We start from the raw sequence: 16,540 nt of genomic DNA, 5'->3' as shown, positions 1-16,540 counted from the left end.
CTCAGATATGAGGAAGGCAGTCCTGCTCTCGGCCTGCAGTTGTTACATCGATATCTGGCAGGACCTGAGCTGCAAACACCGATTCCCTGTACGTACCCGGATCAGTCCAGACACCTGGGTTGTGACTCCGCACCAGCAGGTGGAGACAGAGTAAACCTCGACGGGCTCCCTACATACAGTAAGGCGCCACCCACAGCCCCTCAGTCTTTCTCTGTCTCCAGCAGATGGGGCAGGTCCACCCACAGGCTCTGGGATCCCTGGGGGTTTAGTCAGTCAGGGATTGTTTAATAAATAAATAAATAAATAAAATAGACTAATAAGAGGAATAGCTCATCGTTGGATGATAGTAAAAAAAAAAAAAAAAAAGAGAAGATATTTTTTTCTTACCAGTTTAACGGACAGCTCCCGACGCGGGTGCCTCCCAGGGGGGTAAGTAGGTCCTGAGAGGACCATCCCCCCCTGGTTGAGGCCGCTGCTGGGGTCGAGGACCCGGCCGTGCCTGGCAGCAGCGTCGGGGGTGACACCAGGGAGCCCGGTTCACTCACCCCCCCGGTGGAGCGGACATCTTCAGCACCTGGGCCAGCGGCTAAGTATCCAAATTTAAAAAAAAAATAAATTTTTTTTGCTTTAAACTTTTGTTTTGCGTGCCGTCTCTCTATCTTCCTCTCGCCGGCGGCTCTTCGTGGGGGAAAGGTATTTTTTCTTTGCGTTTGACTCAGCGAACTCTAATTTTTCTTCGGGCCCACGATGCCGGTCGGGTCGGCCTGCCGCGCGTGCGGGTGTCCCGCGACGGGATGTGCTCGTCCTGTCTCGCTGGCGGTGAAGGACCTTCGGGGGGCGGTCGGGGCTGTCGCCGGTCGTCCCGTTCGCCGCTGCGCGCTCAGTCTGCTGCTCTCGTGGGCCCTGATCCGTTCCCGCTTAGTGCGGGAACGGCGCCCATTTTAAGCACGGTCCAGGAAGCCACGAGGAGGGCGGTGGAACATGGCGGTTTGCCACCACCACTCTCTCCCCAGACTCGGGCTGCTGGGGGGGGAGCCCCGGGGGGGCATGGAAGCAGGGCATTCGAGCTCCGGGGAGGGATCCTCGGGATCGGAGGATTCTTTTTCGGAGGATTTTTCGCTTTTATTAAAAAAATTGGAGAAATTTAGAAAATCAAAGCACAAGCCTGGGAAAGGCGCAGGGGGCAGAGAGGGACGCTCTCACCCCCGGAAGAGGTCGGGTCGTACCAGGGAGTCGGCTGCACCATGTAGGGAAAAGAGGCCGACGAGAGGGGTCCCTCGGGAATCGACGACGGAATCTTCTTCTTCGGAGGAGGAGCATTCGACCTCGGGGAACACAGGAGGGCCTGAGGGGCCCGATGATCCGGGCCCTGTACAGCCGGGTGCGGCCAAGGGATCGCTGGCAGGGGATGGGGATGACCCCAAAGTTGTGCGCCTCTTTAAGAGAGAGGAGCTTTCCCCGCTTATCCCAGCGATCCTTGAGGAACTTGGAGTGGAGGCTCCGCCAGTGGAAGCCCGTCAGGGGGCTAATATGGACCCGGTGCTCCTCGGTCTCGCCGGACCAACGGTCGCCTTCCCGTTTCATTTTTCTGCCTCAGACATCCTTTTCCGGGAATGGGATACCCCGGAATTGGGTCTTAAAGTGAGTAAGGCCATGGACAAGTTGTATCCTCTGCCTGAGGACGTTTTAGAACTGCTGCGCCTCCCCCGAGTGGACGCGGCGGTGTCGGCAGTAACCAAGAGGTCTACCATCCCCGTCACAGGCGCCACGGCGCTCAGAGACATCCAAGATCGGAAGCTGGAGGTTCAGCTCAAAAAGGTTTTCGAGGTGTCCGCCCTGGGCGTCAGAGCGGCTATCTGCAGTAACTTTGCGTTGCGGGCGGGACTTCGCTGGGCCCAGAACTTACAAGCGAACGCTGGACTCTCTGAAGGGGAAGCCTCACAGGCGGATCACTTGGAGGCAGTGATAGCCTACAGCGCAGATGCCATGCACGACTTGCTACGAACTTCGGCCAGAGCTATGGTGTCAGCGGTCTCGGTTCGCCATCTCCTCTGGCTTCGCAACTGGGCCGCGGATGGTACGTCTAAAGCGCATCTCGGCTCTTTGCCCTTTAAGGGGAAGCTACTTTTTGGCAAGCAGCTGGACGATTTAATGCAGTTCCTGAGCGAGAACAAGGCTTTCAAGCTGCCAGAGGACAGGCCTAGACCTCGGTCTAATTTTTCAGCACGGAACCGTTTTCGTTCCAACCGGCGCCAGAGACCTCAAAGATCTGGGACAGGTCAGTCCTACCGCGCGGGCTCTACCAGATCCTCCTCATGGTCTCAGTCCTTTCGAGGGAAGAAGTTCAACAGGTCGGGTGGACCCTCGGCAGGATCGGGGTCCAAGTCGGTACAATGAAACGAGACTGGTTCATTCCTCGCGGCAGCTTCCAGAAGCGGTGCCAAACGTAGGAGCGAGGCTCGTGCAGTTTTACGAGGAATGGACCAAGATAACTTCAGACCAGTGGGTCCTAGGAGTGATAAAACACTGTTACGCATTAGATTTTGCACTCCTGCCGTGGAGCAAGTTTCTCGTCTCTCCCTGCAAGAATATCGCCAAACGCGCGGCCGTAAGGGCCACCCTTCAGCGCCTGGAAGATCTGGGCGCCATTTCTCCCGTGCCTGTCAATCAACGGGGCAGGGGAAGGTACTCCATTTACTTCGTGGTTCCAAAGAAGGACGGCGCGTTCAGGCCAATCCTAGACCTAAAAGGGGTCAACCGGTGCCTTCGGGTGCCCAGCTTCAAGATGGAAACGATCCGCTCGGTGGTGGCCGCGGTTCGTCCGGGCGAGTTCCTGGCGTCACTGGATCTCTCGGAGGCGTATCTGCACATCGGGATTCAGCCGGCCTATCACAGGTTTTTGAGGTTTTGCATCCTAGGCAGACATTATCAGTTCAGGGCTCTTCCTTTCGGTCTTGCCACGGCTCCGCGCACCTTTACCAAAGTTATTGTGGTGGTGGCTGCCCAGCTCCGAAGGGAAGGGCTCCTGGTTCACCCTTATCTAGACGATTGGCTCATCTGGGCCAAATCTGAGGCAGATTGCCGGCAGGCGATTGTCAGGGTACTGCGGCTCTTGCGATCGCTAGGCTGGGTGGTCAACCTAGCCAGGAGCCACCTGGAACCTACTCAGTGGCTGGAATACCTGGGGGTCTTGTTCGACACCGAAAGGGCCAGAGTGTCTCTGACTCAGGAGAGAATCGTCAAGCTCCAGAGTCAGGTGCGGCGCCTTTTGTCCTTGCAGTGCCCGCTGGTCCGCGATTACCTGATGGTGTTGGGTTCCATGGCATTGACGCTCGCTTTGGTCCCCTGGGCTATCGCTCATCTGCGACCGTTACAGTCAGCGTTACTTTCCCGTTGGAAGCCGGCATCGGAGGAGTTCCATCGACCGCTGCCCCTCACCGGCCGCGCCAGAGCCAGCCTGCGGTGGTGGCTCTGCACCGACCATCTGGCGTGTGGTGTCTCCCTGTTGCTGCCCACTTGGACGGTGGTCACGACGGACGCCAGCCTCTCTGGTTGGGGAGCGGTCTGCGGGGGACACTCGGTGCAAGGGCTATGGTCGAGCCAGCAATCGCGGTGGTCCATCAACTGGTTGGAGACCAGGGCGGTGGCGCTGGCATTACGAGCCTTTCTCCCGTGGATACGGGGCCAGGCGGTCCGGGTTTTGTCGGACAACGCGACCACGGTGGCCTATATCAATTGCCAGGGAGGAACGAGGAGCCAGCAAGTGGCAGAAGAGGCGAATCAATTGATGGGCTGGGCGGAGCGCCATCTCAGCAGGATCGCGGCGTCCCACATCACAGGTGTAGACAACATTCAGGCGGACTTCCTCAGCCGTCATCGGCTGAGGAAGTCCGCCTGAATGTTTTTTTTCACCAATTGAGGAAGTCCGCCTGAATATCTGAGGAAGTCCGCCTGAATATCTTTTTTCACCAATTGAGATATTTTGCAATGTTTTGCTCTTGCGACCAGGCCGTTGTGTTTTGTTCCTGGTTCTGCTGTTTTTCGATTCCGGCCGGAGGTGCTGTGGTGAATCGGGCTACATTTTTCGGTTTTTCAAGGTAGTTAGTCTGGCATTTCTCTTGCTTTGACATTACGTTCGACTGAGGGGCTGTGGGTGGCGCCTTACTGTATGTAGGGAGCCCGTCAAGTTTTACTCTGTCTCCACCTGCTGGTGCGGAGTCACAACCCAGGTGTCTGGACTGATCCTGGTACTACAGGAACGAAAATTATCAGGGTAAGAACTAATTTTCCTTTATATTTCAGCAGAAATCCTCCCGCCTGCTTTCTGTGGTCTCTCGCACTCTTGCAAGGCTGCTTCATTCCAGTTTTTACTGCAGTCTCTCACATGACCCCAGGCAGAGACTTTGGGAAGCTGCACGGAGGGCTCTACCTGCATCAGACAGGGACGTCCACCTGTAAGACCCTGGACATCCCACCCCCTCACTCAGAATTATATCTCAGCTCTGCCTTGTCTTTATTAGGGGCTGCACCCCTGCTCGCTCAGTCGCCAGTCCTGGTGCCTGTGTGGGGGCGTTTAGTGGGGAAGGCAGGGTAAAGGTGTGTGGCAGAGGGTGTGTGAAGGTGGGGGTGCGGGGTGGGATGGGGCATTGATGGTGGGTGGGGTGTATGTATATTGTGGTGGGGGGGGGGGGTGCACTCTTTCCCTTGCACTCTCCGGTCTCTCCCTCCCCCTCTCCTCCCCGCCTGTGTGGGAATGGTGTGCGTGCTGTAGGTGTGAGTGGTGGATGTGTAGTGGTATCGGGAGGTGAGTGGGGTGTGTGCACGTCTTTCCCTTGCTCTCTCCGGTCTCTCCCTCCCCCTCTCCTCCCCGCCTGTGTGGGAATGGTGTGCGTGCTGTAGGTGTGAGTGGTGGATGTGTAGTGGTATCGGGAGGTGAGTGGGGTGTGTGCATGTCTTTCCCTTGCTCTCTCCGGTCTCTCCCTCCCCCTCTCCTCCCTGCCTGTGTGGGAATGGTGTGCGTGCTGTAGGTGTGAGTGGTGGATGTGTAGTGGTATCGGGAGGTGAGTGGGGTGTGTGCACGTCTTTCCCTTGCTCTCTCCGGTCTCTCCCTCCCCCTCTCCTCCCCGCCTGTGTGGGAATGGTGTGCGTGCTGTAGGTGTGAGTGGTGGATGTGTAGTGGTATCGGGAGGTGAGTGGGGTGTGTGCACGTCTTTCCCTTGCTCTCTCCGGTCTCTCCCTCCCCCTCTCCTCCCCGCCTGTGTGGGAATGGTGTGCATGCTGTAGGTGTGAGTGGTGGATGTGTAGTGGTATCGGGAGGTGAGTGGGGTGTGTGCATGTCTTTCCCTTGCTCTCTCCGGTCTCTCCCTCCCCCTCTCCTCCCCGCCTGTGTGGGAATGGTGTGCGTGCTGTAGGTGTGAGTGGTGGATGTGTAGTGGTATCGGGAGGTGAGTGGGGTGTGTGCACGTCTTTCCCTTGCTCTCTCCGGTCTCTCCCTCCCCCTCTCCTCCCCGCCTGTGTGGGAATGGTGTGCGTGCTGTAGGTGTGAGTGGTGGATGTGTAGTGGTATCGGGAGGTGAGTGGGGTGTGTGCACGTCTTTCCCTTGCACTCTCCGGTCTCTCCCTCCCCCTCTCCTCCCCGCCTGTGTGGGAATGGGTGTGCGTGCTGTAGGTGTGAGTGGTGGATGTGTAGTGGTATCGGGAGGTGAGTGGGGGTGTGTGCACGTCTTTCCCTTGCACTCTCCGGTCTCTCCCTCCCCCTCTCCTCCCCGCCTGTGTGGGAATGGTGTGCGTGCTGTAGGTGTGAGTGGTGGATGTGTAGTGGTATCGGGAGGTGAGTGGGGTGTGTGCACGTCTTTCCCTTGCTCTCTCCGGTCTCTCCCTCCCCCTCTCCTCCCCGCCTGTGTGGGAATGGTGTGCGTGCTGTAGGTGTGAGTGGTGGATGTGTAGTGGTATCGGGAGGTGAGTGGGGTGTGTGCACGTCTTTCCCTTGCTCTCTCCGGTCTCTCCCTCCCCCTCTCCTCCCTGCCTGTGTGGGAATGGTGTGCGTGCTGTAGGTGTGAGTGGTGGATGTGTAGTGGTATCGGGAGGTGAGTGGGGTGTGTGCACGTCTTTCCCTTGCTCTCTCCGGTCTCTCCCTCCCCCTCTCCTCCCTGCCTGTGTGGGAATGGTGTGCGTGCTGTAGGTGTGAGTGGTGGATGTGTAGTGGTATCGGGAGGTGAGTGGGGTGTGTGTGGTGGGGGGGAGGGAGTTGGTTGGTGTGTGTGTGTGTTGGTAGGGGAGTTGGTGGAGATGGGGGTGTATGTATGGCTGGGTATGCATGTGGAGGGTATGGGGGACATGAGGTGTGCATTGTGTGTGGGAGGGTGCTAGTGTCACGGGATTAAGGGATGATAGATGACTGGGTGGTGGTGGAAGTGGTGTGACAGGGTGAATGGGTGAGGAGGGGTGAGAGGGTGTGCAGGGAGAGTGAGTGCTGTGACAGGATTTTTGTGCTGTGCACGCAGTGCATGGCTGTGTGAGGGGTATGTGTAGGGGGGCTAGACGTGGCATTGTGTGGGTGTGAGGGGATGTTTCAGTGGTATGAAGGGGTCGGTTGCTGGGGGGGTTGAGTGTTGTGACTGGGTTTGCGGTGGAGGTGGGTGGTGCTGCTGTCAGTGGGGTGAGAGGTGACTGAGGGTATGGTGGGTGGCTGTGTGAGGTGCATGGAGGGTGGGGGTCTCAGCAGGGTGAGAGGGTGGGGGTCTCAGCGGGGTGAGGGCTGAGAATCCCTTAGTGGGGCAGTGGGTGGTAGGAGTGGCTGTGGAGGGAGGGCTGTGTGTGAGGCGGTGCCAGGGGGTGAGAGGTGACTGAGGGTATGGTGGGTGGCTGTGTGAGGTGCATTGAGGGTGGTGGTCTCAGCGGGGTGAGACCACCACCCTCAATGCGGGGTGAGAGGGTGGGGGTCTCAGCGGGGTGAGAGGGTGGGGGTGTCAGCGGGGTGAGAGGGTGGTGGTCTCAGCGGGGTGAGAGGGTGGGGGTCTCAGCGGGGTGAGGGCTGAGAATCCCTTAGTGGGGCAGTGGGTGGTAGGAGTGGCTGTGGAGGGAGGGCTGTGTGTGAGGCGGTGCCAGGGGCTGAGAAGGTGAATGTGTCTGATCAGGGTGGGGGGGGGGGAGAGCCTAGGACTGGACGTTTTCTCCTTGCACTCTCTCATCCTCTCTTGTCTGTCTCTCCACTTTCTCGCCCTCCCTCCCTCTTGGATCAGGTGACTGCTGCCGGCTCCCATGTCACAGGATTTCTGTCCGAAGGCTGTAAAGCCCTGGTAGGGGCCTGTTTTGTTGCCTCTTGCAGGGCCCCATGCAGCTCCCTCCCATCCGGCACTCTCCGGTCTCCAGGCTTCTCCATGGGACATATTTTTCTGTCCCATCCCATCCCATCCCATGGGATTCCCATTACAATATTAATATGGAATACAGTTCAAATAAAATTATTAAATTTATGAAAGTTTACGTTTAGTGTCTACTAAATAGGACTACACGTACAAAGAGACATGCAAAACGACAACATTTATTAACTTTAACACTCAAAAGTATAATCTAAGTATGACAATTTATTTTACAATATCAAGTATCGACTACCATGGGAAATACACATGTGTGCCGTCCCATCCCATCCCATCCCTATGGACAACACTGCCGGTCTCCCGCTGGTGCCCTCCCTCACTCCTCCCGGCGCAGAGCTGCGGCTCGGATTACCCGGCGCCCCGGGACTCTTACACTAGAGAGGGAGGGAGAGCTTTAGCCTGGGCTGGTGCGGGCAGTGGATGCTGCGCCTGGAGGGGCTTCGCACTCCTCTGTGCCTGGCGCAGCCCACAGTGTCACATGCAGCGGGAGGGGGTCCTGAGTCTGTGCATGATCTCCCCTCCCCCTCCCTCTGGGGTGCACACTGTACAGGTGAGGTAGGGCTGGGGGAGCAGTCACCCCGCACTGTCACATGCACCGGGAGGGGGTCCTGAGTCTGTGGATGATCTCCCCTCCCCCTCCCTCTGGGGTGCACACTGTACAGGTGAGGTAGGGCTGGGGAGCAGTCACCCCGCAGTGTCACATGCAGCGGGAGGGGGTCCTGAGTCTGTGCATGATCTCCCCTCCCCCTCCCTCTGGGGTGCACACTGTACAGGTGAGGTAGGGCTGGGGGAGCAGTCACCCCGCACTGTCACATGCACCGGGAGGGGGGTCCTGAGTCTGTGGATGATCTCCCCTCCCCCTCCCTCTGGGGTGCACACTGTACAGGTGAGGTAGGGCTGGGGGAGCAGTCACCCCGCACTGTCACATGCACCGGGAGGGGGTCCTGAGTCTGTGGATGATCTCCCCTCCCCCTCCCTCTGGGGTGCACACTGTACAGGTGAGGTAGGGCTGGGGGAGCAGTCACCCCGCACTGTCACATGCAGCGGGAGGGGGTCCTGAGGCTGTGGATGATCTCCCCTCCCCCTCCCTCTGGGGTGCACACTGTACAGGTGAGGTAGGGCTGGGGGAGCAGTCACCCCGCAGTGTCACATGCACCGGGAGGGGGTCCTGAGTCTGTGGATGATCTCCCCTCCCCCTCCCTCTGGGGTGCACACTGTACAGGTGAGGTAGGGCTGGGGGAGCAGTCACCCCGCAGTGTCACATGCAGCGGGAGGGGGTCCTGAGGCTGTGGATGATCTCCCCTCCCCCTCCCTCTGGGGTGCACACTGTACAGGTGAGGTAGGGCTGGGGGAGCAGTCACCCCGCAGTGTCACATGCACCGGGAGGGGGTCCCTGAGTCTGTGGATGATCTCCCCTCCCCCTCCCTCTGGGGTGCACACTGTACAGGTGAGGTAGGGCTGGGGGAGCAGTCACCCCGCAGTGTCACATGCAGCGGGAGGGGGTCCTGAGGCTGTGGATGATCTCCCCTCCCCCTCCCTCTGGGGTGCACACTGTACAGGTGAGGTAGGGCTGGGGGAGCAGTCACCCCGCAGTGTCACATGCAGCGGGAGGGGGTCCTGAGGCTGTGGATGATCTCCCCTCCCCCTCCCTCTGGGGTGCACACTGTACAGGTGAGGTAGGGCTGGGGGAGCAGTCACCCCGCAGTGTCACATGCACCGGGAGGGGGTCCTGAGTCTGTGGATGATCTCCCCTCCCCCTCCCTCTGGGGTGCACACTGTACAGGTGAGGTAGGGCTGGGGGAGCAGTCACCCCGCAGTGTCACATGCAGCGGGAGGGGGTCCTGAGGCTGTGGATGATCTCCCCTCCCCCTCCCTCTGGGGTGCACACTGTACAGGTGAGGTAGGGCTGGGGGAGCAGTCACCCCGCAGTGTCACATGCAGCGGGAGGGGGTCCTGAGGCTGTGGATGATCTCCCCTCCCTCTCTCTCCCTCAGGTGTGCACATTCTTCAGGTGATGTACGGCTGTGAGCTGGGGCCGGACGGCAGCACTCGGGGGTTTCGTCAGTACGGTTACGACGGACACGACTTCCTCAGCCTGGATAAGGAGAGAGTGAGCTGGGTGCCAGCGATGCGGGGAGCGGAGATCACGACGCAGAGGTGGAACGCGGACAGGAGCATCGCTGAGAGGCGGAAGATTTACCTGGAGCAGATGTGCATCGAGTGCCTACAGAAGCACGTCCGGAACGGAGCGCAGGAGCTGGACAGGAAAGGTAAGGACCTGCAGCGGGGGGAGGAGGAGGGAGATCAAACCCCCCCCCCCCCCTGCACTGGGAGAGGATCAGAGCCCCGAGCACCCCGAGGGGCTCCTGCCAGGAGGGGGGGATTCAGGGCTCCGATCTGGCGATCCCCCCAGAGAGAGATCCAGCCTTGCCATGGACAGGGGAGCTGTGCTGTAGGATTCCCAGCCCTTGGCTGCTGTTTAATGTCTTCCCCCGTGGCGTTTTACCACCTGCGGCTTTACTGCTGCTCCTCACCCTTAGGGGCCCCAGCTGATCTCGGACTCCCCCTCTGTGCTTGCCCCAGGCTCTCTGGAACTGCCCCTGCCTCTTCTCACCTGCTCTGGGAGCTTTTCCCCCATGCAAGGGAAGCTTTCCTGATGTTTCTCCTCTCTCTGCCCCCTTGCAGCCTCATATTATGACCTCTGCCGCTCAAATGTCCTTATTCCAAAAAATGTTTGTTTTCAACAGCCCAGGGGCCCAGCTGCTGTTCTGTAACATTGCTTAGGCTTCCCATTAAATTGCGGCTGAAGTTTATGTAAGGGGCACAGAATAAATGTATCCAGCACATGCTGAATATTGAGTAGCACAGACTGTATTAGGATTGGATGCTAAACTGCAGCTGGAGGGCTGAAATCAGCACATTTTAGCCCTCCCTCTTTTTCCCCCACAGTACCCCAAAAAACTGTACAGATCAGAAAAATCAGGACAGTTGTCAGCCCCACTCTGGTCCGTCCTCGGGGTTTGCTTCACACTCCCTCTGCATCAGATCTGTGATACCCTCCCCGGCATGGGAGCGCTAAACTCCCTGAACACGGTGAAGGAGTTTCCTTAACACTGGGGGTGCAGGAGCACCCAGAGCACCCGCAGAGCTGGCTCCTGTGCTCCCCGGGCAGCAGGAGGGTCTCTGGGAGTCAGGAGGGGAGCTGAGACCACACCTCCCAGTGGTGACAGGTGAGCTGGGTGTCCTGCCTGCAGACCCCTGTGCTGACTCTTCTCTGCTTCCTGCAGAGCGTCCCCAAGTGAGGGTCTGGGATAAGAAGTCTAACAGGGTGTGGACCACCCTTCACTGCCTGGTGACCGGGTTTTACCCCCGCGAGATCGAGGTGAAATGGGTGAAGAACGGGCAGGTCACCATGCAAGGAATGGCAGCCAAAGAGATTCTCCCCAACCACGACGGCACCTACCAGATCCGGGCGTCCGTGGACATCGACCCCCAGGAGGAGGCCACGTATGCCTGCCACGTGGACCACAGCAGCCTGCAGGAGTCGCTCAGTGTCCTCTGGGGTGAGTCTGAGTCCAGGAGAGGCGGAGGGTCTGCTCGTCTGACCTTCCCCTGATCTGTGTGTAACAATTCTCCAAACTGATCCCTTCAGGTGCTGCCAGCAGGGGTGGATAACAGGCAAACGCTTTTATGATCCATGGAATAAACTTTTCCTTGGTGGGGAAAAAAAAAAAGCCTTGAGCACACACAAAATGTCCACAGGCTTTCTTTACAGTGAGCCTGCGAGTGTGCGTGTGTGAGAGCGGATGGGGAGTGGGGCAGATATTTGCTCAGTCCCAGTCTTTCCTACCTCTCCTCTCCCCTACTTGACTCTACCTCCCTCGGTCATCCTGACCAGCAATCTCTCTCTGCCCTAGTCAGCCTCCCTCCACCCTCGTCTCAATGTCCCCTTCAGCTGCTCCCTCACGTTGCAGGAGCGCTTGTGTGCCTGCGTTCACAGTCTCGCATCACGGGGGGCGTTGCAGGAGCGCTTGTGTGCCTGCGTTCACAGTCTCGCATCACGGGGGGCGTTGCAGGAGCGCTTGTGTGCCTGCGTTCACAGCCTCGCATCACGGCGGACGTTGCAGGAGCGCTTGTGTGCCTGCGTTCACAGTCTCGCATCACGGGAGGCGTTGCAGGAGCGCTTGTGTGCCTGCGTTCACAGTCTCGCATCACGGGGGGCGTTGCAGGAGCGCTTGTGTGCCTGCGTTCACAGTCTCGCATCACGGGGGGCGTTGCAGGAGCGCTTGTGTGCCTGCGTTCACAGTCTCGCATCACGGGGGGCGTTGCAGGAGCGCTTGTGTGCCTGCGTTCACAGTCTCGCATCACGGGGGACGTTGCAGGAGCGCTTGTGTGCCTGCGTTCACAGTCTCGCATCACGGGGGGCGTTGCAGGAGCGCTTGTGTGCCTGCGTTCACAGTCTCGCATCACGGGGGGCGTTGCAGGAGCGCTTGTGTGCCTGCGTTCACAGTCTCGCATCACGGGGGACGTTGCAGGAGCGCTTGTGTGCCTGCGTTCACAGTCTCGCATCACGGGGGGCGTTGCAGGAGCGCTTGTGTGCCTGCGTTCACAGTCTCGCATCACGGGGGGCGTTGCAGGGGCGCTTGTGTGCCTGCGTTCACAGTCTCGCATCACGGGGGACGTTGCAGGAGCGCTTGTGTGCCTGCGTTCACAGTCTCGCATCACGGGGACGTTGCAGGAGCGCTTGTGTGCCTGCGTTCACAGTCTCGCATCACGGGGGGCGTTGCAGGAGCGCTTGTGTGCCTGCGTTCACAGTCTCGCATCACGGGGGGCGTTGCAGGAGCGCTTGTGTGCCTGCGTTCACAGTCTCGCATCACGGGGGACGTTGCAGAGCGCTTGTGTGCCTGCGTTCACAGTCTCGCATCACGGGGGGCGTTGCAGGAGCGCTTGTGTGCCTGCGTTCACAGTCTCGCATCACGGGGGGCGTTGCAGGAGCGCTTGTGTGCCTGCGTTCACAGTCTCGCATCACGGGGGGCGTTGCAGGAGCGCTTGTGTGCCTGCGTTCACAGTCTCGCATCACGGGGGGCGTTGCAGGAGCGCTTGTGTGCCTGCGTTCACAGTCTCGCATCACGGGGGGCGTTGCAGGAGCGCTTGTGTGCCTGCGTTCACAGTCTCGCATCACGGGGGGCGTTGCAGGAGCGCTTGTGTGCCTGCGTTCACAGTCTCGCATCACGGGAGGCGTTGCAGGAGCGCTTGTGGTGCCTGCGTTCACAGTCTCGCATCACGGGGGGCGTTGCAGGAGCGCTTGTGTGCCTGCGTTCACAGTCTCGCATCACGGGGGACGTTGCAGGAGCGCTTGTGTGCCTGCGTTCACAGTCTCGCATCACGGGGGGCGTTGCAGGAGCGCTTGTGTGCCTGCGTTCACAGTCTCGCATCACGGGGGACGTTGCAGGAGCGCTTGTGTGCCTGCGTTCACAGTCTCGCATCACGGGAGGCGTTGCAGGAGCGCTTGTGTGCCTGCGTTCACAGTCTCGCATCACGGGGGGCGTTGCAGGAGCGCTTGTGTGCCTGCGTTCACAGTCTCGCATCACGGGGGACGTTGCAGGAGCGCTTGTGTGCCTGCGTTCACAGTCTCGCATCACGGGGGGCGTTGCAGGAGCGCTTGTGTGCCTGCGTTCACAGTCTCGCATCACGGGGGGCGTTGCAGGAGCGCTTGTGTGCCTGCGTTCACAGTCTCGCATCACGGGGGGCGTTGCAGGAGCGCTTGTGTGCCTGCGTTCACAGTCTCGCATCACGGGGGGCGTTGCAGGAGCGCTTGTGTGCCTGCGTTCACAGTCTCGCATCACGGGGGGCGTTGCAGGAGCGCTTGTGTGCCTGCGTTCACAGTCTCGCATCACGGGGGGCGTTGCAGGAGCGCTTGTGTGCCTGCGTTCACAGTCCTCTGCCTCTGTCTGCAGCACCACCTCCTTTTTTACTGCTTCTTTAACTTGCTCCTGTTTTGAATGTCTCTTTATTTTCCTCTTCTCCGCCTTCAGCCGCTCTCATCTCAGCTCACTGTGGCAGGGGGTGGTCCTGGGAGGTTCCCTCTCTCCTGAGGGGGTGGTGAGGGCAGCCCTGGGCTTCAGTGTGGTGTCGGGCACTGAGTTTGCTGTCCTGGTGCCCGGGATTTGTGAGCTGTAAAGGGCTCCGTGTGTAAATCAGCAGCCCCCAAACTGGAGTAAGTTTTACTAGACCACCAAGCTTCCCCCCTCCCCCCAAATGGTAAACAAAAGCAGAGCTGCCACGTTACCCAGGTCCAGGGGGAGATGTGAGGCCAGTCCTGGATTGCTGAGAGCCCCATTGTGATGCATTATGGGACTTGTAGTGCTGATTTCAGTGGAGAGAATGTATATTTATTTATTTTGAGGGTTTTGTATACCGACATTCATTAAGAAAATATCACATCGGTTTCCATGTAACAAAAAATGGCCAACGGGGTTTACAAAGAACTGATAAGAGAACTGGGGAGGGGGGGGGAAACAATGGTAATGCTGTACAGATAGAGGAACGCAATAAAAAATAATTATATACAAGTATATTAATTACAATAAAATGTTAGGGGGAGAGGGTTAAGGGGGGGGGAAATTGGTCATGTGCTAGGGGGGCAAGGGGAGGGGCAGGATGTAGTAGAAAGGAGTGAAAAGCGGGGGGGGGGGGGGGGGGGGGTTCATGTGTAGGCTCGTGTAAAAAGCCAAGTCTTGAGATTTTGTCTGAATTTTTTGGAGCAAGTCTCAAGGCGTATAGCAGTGAATGATGACATAGACTTAATTGTCATCTCAGAGACATTGTGGAAGGAGGACAACCAATGGGACAGTGCTATACCGGGGTACAAATTATATCGCAATGACAGAGAGGAGCAGTCGGGAGGAGGTGTGGCGCTTTATGTCCGGGATGGCATAGAGTCCAACAGGATAAACAGCCTGCATGAGACTAAATACAAAATTGAATCTTTATGGGTAGAAATCCCTTGTGTGTCAGGGAAGACTATAGTGATAGGGGTATACTACCGTCCACCTGGTCAAGATGGTGAGACGGACAGTGAAATGCTAAGAGAAATTAGGGAAGCTAACCAAATTGGTAGTGCAGTAATAATGGGAGACTTCAATTACCCCAATATAGACTGGGTAAATGTATCATCGGGTCACGCTAGAGAGATAACGTTCCTGGATGGAATAAATGATAGCTTTATGGAGCAATTGGTTCAGGAACCGACGAGAGAGGGAGCAATTTTAGATCTAATTCTCAGTGGAGCACAGGACTTGGTGAGAGAGGTAACGGTGGTGGGGCTGCTTGGCAATAGTGATCATATTTATTTATCTATCAAATTTTCTATACTGACATTCAGACATGTTATCATAACGGTTTACATATTTGAAAGAATGAAATACAGGGTTACAAACTAAAGCCAAGTTAATACTAAAACTAAGAAAAATAAAACGCACAATTCTCAGGCTTAAAGTACTTAAATATAAATATAATACAATATAAAAGAGTTAAATATCAAAATCTAGAGTAAAACACATAAAATAAAGTAAAATAAAATAATTGTGAAAATGTCAGCAGAGGGAAAGAGAATGAGTGTTTTTTTTAGGCTGGCCTCATTCACCTCCCTTATAAGCTATGCTACATAGCCATGTTTTTAAGTTTCTTTTAAAAATCTTAAAATCGGGTTGCAATCTTATATCAGTGGGTAACGCATTCCATAATTTTGGACCAGCTAGAGAAATGGCTCTCTCTCTAATATGATAAAATAGGAGCCAGAATTCAAGCTTGGGACAGACATTAACGGGGACTTCGATGGGCTTTTGGTGGAGATCACAGATGGTGTAAGATTGTGGCAGCTCACACAGGCAGACTGCTTAGACCACATGGGCTTTTTCTGCCAACATATTCTGTGTTTCCATGTAATGCGAGTCACTCAGCCTAGGTGTCTTGCAGGCAAAACCCCAACTCACAAAATTCCACCAATGTTACCCTCAGGCCTCCTAGGTTGTGAGGTTCAGGTTACCTGTATCAGATTTTACACAACTGCTTGTGTGGCCCTGAAGTATTTGGAAGGTGTCCCTTTCCTCACATGCATGGGTACTGCAGAGTGAGAGTGGAATGCAAAGCTCAGGATGGGTTTCTATCCTAAGATGTCTCATCCGCTCGCCGTGTCCTAGCTATGACGTGAGTAAGGTGAACTGAATAATCTGATTGGCTGAGAGTTCTTAATAGTGTGATTGGTTGAGAGTCTGTCATCTGATTTGTAAGGGGGAAACCCAAATGATCTGACTGTCCATGAGCTCCAGAGTCATTGCTCAGGACTGAACATTGGTCAAGCTCCTACAGGGAAAATCCCAATCTCTTTTAGCAGTGAATGTGCCCCCTGTGGTGACCTCTTACTGTATAAGAGTTTCACGACAGGAGCAGGAGGTCAGCGGGTCAGACAGTGGTGGAACCAGGACACTTATACTCCCTAGAAACCTCCTGTCAGGGTGTCAGGGTGTCACTGCGCATGGTGGTGCTGTACCAGAAGGAGAGGAGCTGCTTCCAGTCATACTGGATGATAAGAACATAAGAACATAAGAACATGCCTATACTGGGTCAGACCAAGGGTCCATCAAGCCCAGCATCCTGTTTCCAACAGTGGCCAATCCAGGCCATAAGAACCTGGCAAGTACCCAAAAACTAAGTCTATTCCATGTAACCATTGCTAATGGCAGTGGCTATTCTCTAAGTGAACTTCATAGCAGGTAATGGACTTCTCCTCCAAGAACTTATCCAATCCTTTTTTAAACACAGCTATACTAACTGCACTAACCACATCCTCTGGCAACAAATTCCAGAGTTTAATTGTGCGTTGAGTAAAAAAGAACTTTTCTCCGATTAGTTTTAATGTGCCCCATGCTAACTTCATGGAGTGCCCCCTAGTCTTTCTATTATCTGAAAGAGTAAATAACCGATTCACATCTACCCGTTCTAGACCTCTCATGATTTTAAACACCTCTATCATATCCCCCCTCAGTCGTCTCTTCTCCAAGCTGAAAAGTCCTAACCTCTTTAGTCTTTCCTCATAGGGGAGTTGTTCCATCCCCTTTATCATTTTGGTTGCCCTTCTCTGTACCTTCTCCATCGCAATT

At 56.5% G+C, this 16,540-nt stretch overlaps 2 protein-coding genes across 2 annotated transcripts in view; one reads left to right on the top strand and one right to left on the bottom strand.

Annotated features, from left to right (window-relative positions):
* Positions 1–11,010, top strand: part of LOC115081598 (major histocompatibility complex class I-related gene protein-like) — a gene marked incomplete at its 5' end in the record, with an annotated part of 69,072 nt that extends 58,062 nt beyond the window's left edge. The window contains 2 exons of the mRNA XM_029586020.1: positions 9,374–9,649; positions 10,667–11,010. Of these exons, the coding sequence (XP_029441880.1) occupies positions 9,374–9,649; positions 10,667–10,995 (605 nt within the window). The remainder of the gene's footprint in view (positions 1–9,373; positions 9,650–10,666) is intronic.
* A 4,880-nt stretch (positions 11,011–15,890) lies between these two features.
* LOC115081597 (proteasome subunit beta type-9-like) overlaps positions 15,891–16,540 on the bottom strand; it is a 10,632-nt gene continuing 9,982 nt past the window's right edge. Inside the window, exon 5 of the mRNA XM_029586018.1 lies at positions 15,891–15,959. Within this exon, the coding sequence (XP_029441878.1) occupies positions 15,891–15,959 (69 nt within the window). The remainder of the gene's footprint in view (positions 15,960–16,540) is intronic.

The sequence above is a fragment of the Rhinatrema bivittatum genome, unplaced genomic scaffold (genome assembly GCF_901001135.1).
Source record: "Rhinatrema bivittatum unplaced genomic scaffold, aRhiBiv1.1, whole genome shotgun sequence".
NCBI lineage: Eukaryota > Metazoa > Chordata > Amphibia > Gymnophiona > Rhinatrematidae > Rhinatrema > Rhinatrema bivittatum.
Note: the sequence above shows the minus strand (reverse complement) of the source record. Positions and strands in the feature narration are given on the sequence as shown.